We start from the raw sequence: 6,463 nt of genomic DNA, 5'->3' as shown, positions 1-6,463 counted from the left end.
GCCGCTGCTGCGGGCCCCAGGGTGGAGGGCGCAGGGCGAGGAGGGGGCCCTCCTGGCCCCTCGGCACCCCAGGCCTGTACAGGTGAGCACAGCCCCAGACCTCCCCGCAGCCCGCCGCTCCAGAAATCTCCGGGACGGAGCGACAGGCTGGGCGGCCCTGGCCGGGGTCCGCGGGGCACCCTTGGGGGGCGCACCTCACGGCCCACCCTCCGGGGCGCCTGGGGGAGCACTGTCTGCTCCCCACAACTGAGTCAGCTGCCTTAGAACCAGGCTCAGTGCCCCGGGCGGCTGATGGAGAGCCATGTGCCCCTTCCGACGGTGCCAGGCGCACCCAGCACTCCCTCGGCCGGCCTGGCCTCTCGGCTCCTGCCCGGGACCTCAGTCCGGCCTGCGGGGCCGGGAAGAGGAGCCCGCTCGTACGGAGGGTCGGCATTTGGGGATCAGAGCGGGGGCCTCCCAGGAGGAACCCTCAGAATGTGGCAACAGACACTTGTTCAAGACAATAGTGCTCGAAGAGACCCCAGGGCTGCCTCGGAGCCCCCCCGCCCCGGAAGAGGGGGCCGGGGAGCCTGGACCCCCGGCTGGCTGAGCCGTCAGCACACCCCTGCAGCCCCCCCACCCCGGTGACCCCCATGGGGACACGGTGACAGGTGCGGAGGGTAGGGCAGCTGGGCCACGGTCTCGGGTCAGGGCAAAGCAGCACCGGTGGGACATGAAGGGACGAGCAAGAGACAGTCATCACCACAGGGCCTGGGGCAGCCGAGGTCCACCCTCAGCGAGTGAGCGGCACCTGAGGGGGGGTGGGNGGTCTGGCGTGATCAAGGAGGCTTGTTCCAGGAGAGTAAGTACCACAGTCACCCAGTCACCCCCAGAATGCCAGTGTGATGCTACGGGGAAATTGCTGGACCTGAGATGATTTTACTTCCAGCGGAAAGGCCGTCAGTAACCCTGACGACACTTGCACGCCGACCCCACGGTCCCTCACACTGCTAGCCACCGGCTGCAGGGCCAGGCGGGGCGGTGAGGACCCCAGTGGGGTGCCCAGGACATCACCCCCCTCGGCGGCAGGACCGGCCTGGGCCAGCCCGGCGTGTGCGTGGGAAGCCCCGGGCCGCTCTGGGACCTGCTCCCTGAGAGAGCAGCGTCACACCGCAGGCCCGGGGGGAGGACAGGAAGGAAGGAGCGCCGCCCCCTCCCCGCCCCATGGCCGTGTGCGGCGTGGGCAGAGGCTGGCAGCCACAGGGCCGTCTTCCCACGGCTTTCCGGAAGGCCGCATCCCCCTGCTCGGCCTTGGATGAGAGAAGGCAGGAGGTGGGTTCTTTCCAGAACCTGATACGCATAATGAGGACCCACCGCTTCACCCCTGCTGCCCCGGAGACCCCGGAGGGATGGAGGCCCTGGCGGAGGAGGCGCTGGGCACAGGGACCCTGCTCGGGTGAGGCGGGGAGCACAGGAGATGCCAAGCCAGGCCGGCTGCATCCGACGCTCATTCTTTCCTTTCCGAGAACACAGCCCGTGTGGGCAGGGCCGGGGGCTGCGGTGAAGCAGGCACCTGGGCATGGAGGCCCGTGGCCCCGGTGTGTGCGGCTGACCGCCACCCTCCCCCACCCCGCTGCTGTGTCTGAACTTGGGACACTTCTGCTGGAAAGAGGGCCCAGGAGGAGGGCCGGCCACGCACCCCACAGGGCAGCGCGCGCACGCCCAGGAGCAAGGGGGGTTCGGAGCAGGTAACATCCGGGGGGACGGTAACCTCTGTGCCAGGCGGGGAGACAGCCGGTTCTGTGGGACTAAATCAGCCAGGTGGCACCCGGCGCTTGCTTGGGGGATGGGAGGGGCGCGGGGACAGCTCACCCAAACCTCTCACAGCCGCATGGGAGGCAGAGTCCCAGGCAGGTCCTCTTAGCTCTGACACACAGCTGGATGCGCGCCTCCCGGGGAGGGCACGCGACCTCTTCCTCCCTCTCACTCAGCCCTTGGGGACATCTGTGCCATGGTGCCAGTGGGGACAGCACGGCCCGCCGGGGTTGTGGCCTGGCTGAGGCTTCCCAAGGTCACCAGGGCCTGAATCTTTGCCTGCTCTGCCTGTGACCAGCGTCAGAGATAAACAGACAGACTCGGGGCGCCTGGGAGGCTCAGTCGGTTGAGCGTCTGACTTCGGCTCAGGTCATGATCTCTCGGTTTGTGGGTTCAAGCCCCGTGTCGGGCTCTGTGCTGACAGCTCAGAGCCTGGGGCCTGTTTCAGATTCTGTGTCTCCCTCTCTCTCTGACCCTCCCCTGCTCACGCTGTCTCTCACTCTCTCAAAAATAAATAAAAAACATTTAAAAAAATTAAAAAAACAAAACAAGAGACAGACTTGTGCTGAAGCAGTGAGGACAGAATTCCCAAGCAGTAACCAGTGTGGTAGGGAGGAGGGTCAAGTCTAGCGGAACTTGGCGTGAATGACCCATCATCCAGAGGGGCCTGGGCCTTGGGGTGACAGTGAGGCCCAGGGAGAGGGACGAGGGGGCCTCAACAGAGCCCGGGAGGTGGAGGTTTACCGAAGATGGGAAGGCGAGATGCCTGTGGCACGGCCATCTGGGCCCGTCTGGGGTGCTGGCCGGGACACACGGCCAGGCAGGCACTTGGGGGCCAGGGGCCCCCAGGGGCGTGGCCTCTCGGTGCTTGCTCACATCTTTAGAGGCCAAGGCTGAGGCCCAGATGGGAAGCCACCTCGAGTCTGGCCGAGGACAACGTCTTTGCCCCTGGCACCCGGTTTCACAGCCCCCAGCAGCGCCCGCCAGGACGAAGTCCGAAAGAGAGGACGGGACAGCTGTCCCCAGGGGATGTGGCACAGGCGCTGGAGGGCGAGGCCACAGTGGCCCAGACCCCCCGTCGGGGTGAACACGCTGCCCAGCTCACCCCGAGGGGTGTGGAGGCCCCAGGGGGCATCCCGGGCCGTCCTGGGACTGCTTCTCCGCCTGTGCTCGCCGCGCACTGTGGGCAGATCTCCGCTGCGTCTCCCTTTTCCCCGCTTGCCGACCAGCCTCTGGAACACACAGGTACCGTGTGACTGACACCTCGGGGCCCAGGGCCTCCCGCAGACACTGCTCCCTGTGCCTCCCGCTGCTGTCATCACATGTTACGTGTGTCACAGCCGCCCCTATACTTGTGCCTAGAGCGCCCCCCCATCTTCTTCCCCTGCCTCTCTCAGGGAAGTGTGTGCTCTCGGTGTGCGCACACGGGCCGTGAGCAGTGAGCTCTGGCGTGCCTGTGCCTGACACACTCGTGCCGACAGAGTCCATGCACCATCAGCACTTTGCAGGTGGCAACTGGCCGCGGGGTCTGGCAGGGGACAGTGGGGGGCCCTGGCCATGGTCTCTGACAGTGGGGGGGGCCCTGGCCATGGTCTCTGACAGTGGGGGTCCCTGGCCGTGGTCTCTGACAGTGGGGGTCCCTGGCTGTGGGCTCTGACAGTGGGGAGTCCTGGCCACGGGGCGCACATCTCCCTAGGACTCCGTCCTGCTCTGATGCACTTCAGCCCCGTGTCCGCTCTGGCGGTGATTGGTGCTTGGGGCGCCCCTTCTCCACCAGCGCAAACATCCGGAAGCGGAGGGCTGGCCTCCGGGCGCCTGCAGACACGTGCGAGTGGCCCCGGTGGCTGTGCCCTCCGCACAGGGTGGCTTCCTCCCTCGCCAGGTGTTGCTCAGGCCCAGTCTCGAGAGTCAGAAAAAGTCGCTCCTGGTTTCCGCTCCCCTGACTCCCTGAAGGATGAAGCTGCACTTGTTTCTGCATTTTCTTCCTCCTCCAGGACCCGCCCGAGCAGGCTCCTCGCCCCTTTCTCAGTTTGTGGGGTTTTCCATGTTGATTCTTAACTCTCCGATTTTGTTCCCCTGGGGGCAGGCACCGACCCCTGTCTGTCACTGCCTTTCACCCAGTCGATTTCCCTCGTCGTTCCGGAATGTGACAACTCCCCATGTCTGTGCGCACATCTGCTCTGGACCAGACTCTGCCACCTGCCAGCTGTGTGACCCTGGCTACAGTCCCCGACCTCTCTGAGCCTCAGTCTCCACACCTGCACCTGCTCTGTGAGGCTGTCCTCACAAGGTTGGCATCAGTGACCACGCGCACAGTACTCACCCGCTGCTGGGCAGACAGGCCGGGCCCATCGGTGTGGCTGCCAGTGTGAGGCGTGCAAGCCAACTGTGAGCGCGTGAGGTGTTGCCGTGTGAGCCAAGCGGGAGCGCGCAAGCCTGTCTGCTGAGCTGTCCCCGTGCTCTGAGCACGGGACAGGGAGTCAGGGACACAGACACCCAGTGAAACGATCAGATGCGGTGTCTGTGCTCTGAGCCAGGAGCCAATGCAGCCGCCCCCCCTTCCTCCCCTCCCTCCAGGTCAGGGACGGCCAGCGGCTGCAGGCTCTGAGTCCCGCGTGGGCCGAGTTGAGGCTGCAAAGCAGGAGCTGGCCCATTCTGTGCCGTTTTTATACTTTTTAAGTTTATTTATTTTGAGAGAGAAAGAGCAGGGGAGAGGGGCAGAGAAAGAGGGGGAGAGAGAATCCCAAGCAGGCTCCGAGCCATCAGCACAGAGCCCAACACAGGACTCCATCCCATGAACCACAAGACCTTGACCTGAGCCAAGATCAAGAGCCACAGGCTTGACCGGCTGAGCCCCCAGGCGCCCCTCTGTGTTGTTTTTAAAGGCCGACACGCCAAAGCCAGCATCCTGTCCAGCCAGAAGCACCCGACAGGGCTGGGTCTGGATGGCGGACTGGAGGGTGACCTTGGCCATGGCTGGGGAGAAGCCTGGCCTCCTGGAGGCAGGGAGGCCACAGCGTCAGGATCCCTGTCGGCCGAGCACGCAGGCCCCACGGCCCCCAAGCCACAGGCCCAGCCACAGCCTCTCAGCCACTTGCTCCCTGAGCTCGACCTGCAACCACTGAGTTCAGTTTTGTAAGGAGCTGGCGTTCCAGAACGAGCGTGGCATGCAGAGGCCAGGTGTGAGGGGCTCCAGGCCAGAGCGGGGTCCTGCGGCAGAGAGCCTGCATGGCGGGGTCCGGGGTCAAGGCCGTGACACAGGCAGAAGGGGGGGCAGAGGCGCTAACCCCGGTCCGTGTTCCCAGCCCCACGCCCATCACAGGCCCCGTTTGGCGACCACGTGTGGGTGGTCCCCGGAGGGCTGGCGGGGACGCCCGGGGGCCCTCAGGCTGAGGCCGGCTGGCAGGCGTGGCCAGAGCCGGGCGCAGAAGAGGAAGACGACAGACGTGGGACCCCGGGCGGGAGGGTCCTTCAGGGCACGTGGGGGTGAAGGACGGAGAGGAGCTCAGAGCTCAGGCCCCGGGGACGGACGGCAGATTCGGCAGGTGACAAATTCGGCAGCTCTGCCCGAGGCTGGGGCTTATCAGGGGTCTGCGAGGCCTCGGGCAGGGAGACCACGGCCAGGGCCCTGCCGCTCCCACACGCACCCCCGTGTCGTGGCAGCCTCCGGGCGGGGACAGGGCTCCACCCTCGGGGAGGAAACGGAGCTCAGCGTCCCGTGAGCGGCCTCCCAACGGGCTGCAGGGGCCTGGGGACGCGCCTGCTCCCTCTGTCCCCAGACAGGAGGCCCCAGGTCCTCCTGGGTGGCCTCTGCCCCAGGCAGCCAGGCTCATGGCACTTGGTCACCTTTCAATGTCAGCGCAGTGGCCGGCTGTGTCCAATCAGCACCACCAAGGCCGCGGCGAGGGATGCCTTCTGGAGGTGCTGCGATCACAGGGGACCCTGGGGACGGGGGTCCGTGGGGGGTCGGATCCTGGCTGCGCTGCTCAGACCCCCTCAGCCTGGAATGAGGCTGGGGGCTTCTGCGTGTGCCAGGGTGGCCCAGGGAACCCAGAAGCTGCCCAGCGGCACAGCCTTCCCCGACATGGGCCGCCCCAGGTCTGTCTCTTACGACGGTCCCCAGATGGACTGAACTCAGGGCGTCTGCATTCTGGGAGGAGGCGGCAGGTCCCGGTGTCCATGGGCCAGCAGTGGGTCCCCTGGACCCCCGAGCAAGGCCAGGCTGGGCAGGGCCTGCCCGGGGATTCCTCCCAACGGGTCATACATGGAGGTGGTGGGTCAGGGGCCACCTGAGCCGTGGGAAGGGAAAGGGGCCTGGCTCTCCCTTGAGCTGCCTGGACACGGTCCCATTCCCCTCTCTCCCCAAAAGCCCTACGAGGTGGGTGTTGTACCCCAGCCTCTTCCCAGGGCTTCTCCAGAGCCTCTTACGTGACCTCAGGCTGGGACCTCCATGCGCCCACCGATGCCTGTGAGGCCCCTTCCCCTCGGGGCGTCTGGGACGGAACCCCGGGCTCCCGCCCGCCTCCAACCGTCCGGTTGCTCAGGCTGACGGCTCCAATCCATCCCTGGGTCCTGCGCCCACGGCCCCCAGCCAGTCCTGTGTGTCGTCTGTGCCCGCCGGCTGCAAGGTCCCCTTCAAACGAGAGCCTGTGTTCTGCTTCTGGGAACT

At 66.2% G+C, this 6,463-nt stretch overlaps 1 protein-coding gene across 1 annotated transcript in view; it reads left to right on the top strand.

Annotated features, from left to right (window-relative positions):
* Nucleotides 1-5,516, top strand: part of LCN9 (lipocalin 9) — a 9,263-nt gene extending 3,747 nt beyond the window's left edge. Inside the window, exons 6-9 of the mRNA XM_077753236.1 lie at nt 1,378-1,435; nt 2,762-3,039; nt 5,100-5,240; nt 5,458-5,516. Of these exons, the coding sequence (XP_077609362.1) occupies nt 1,378-1,435; nt 2,762-3,039; nt 5,100-5,240; nt 5,458-5,516 (536 nt within the window). The remainder of the gene's footprint in view (nt 1-1,377; nt 1,436-2,761; nt 3,040-5,099; nt 5,241-5,457) is intronic.
* Nucleotides 5,517-6,463: the final 947 nt, after the last annotated feature.

This window comes from Crocuta crocuta, unplaced genomic scaffold, assembly GCF_008692635.1.
Source record: "Crocuta crocuta isolate KB4526 unplaced genomic scaffold, BGI_CrCroc_1.0 scaffold971, whole genome shotgun sequence".
Lineage (NCBI taxonomy): Eukaryota > Metazoa > Chordata > Mammalia > Carnivora > Hyaenidae > Crocuta > Crocuta crocuta.
Note: the sequence above shows the minus strand (reverse complement) of the source record. Positions and strands in the feature narration are given on the sequence as shown.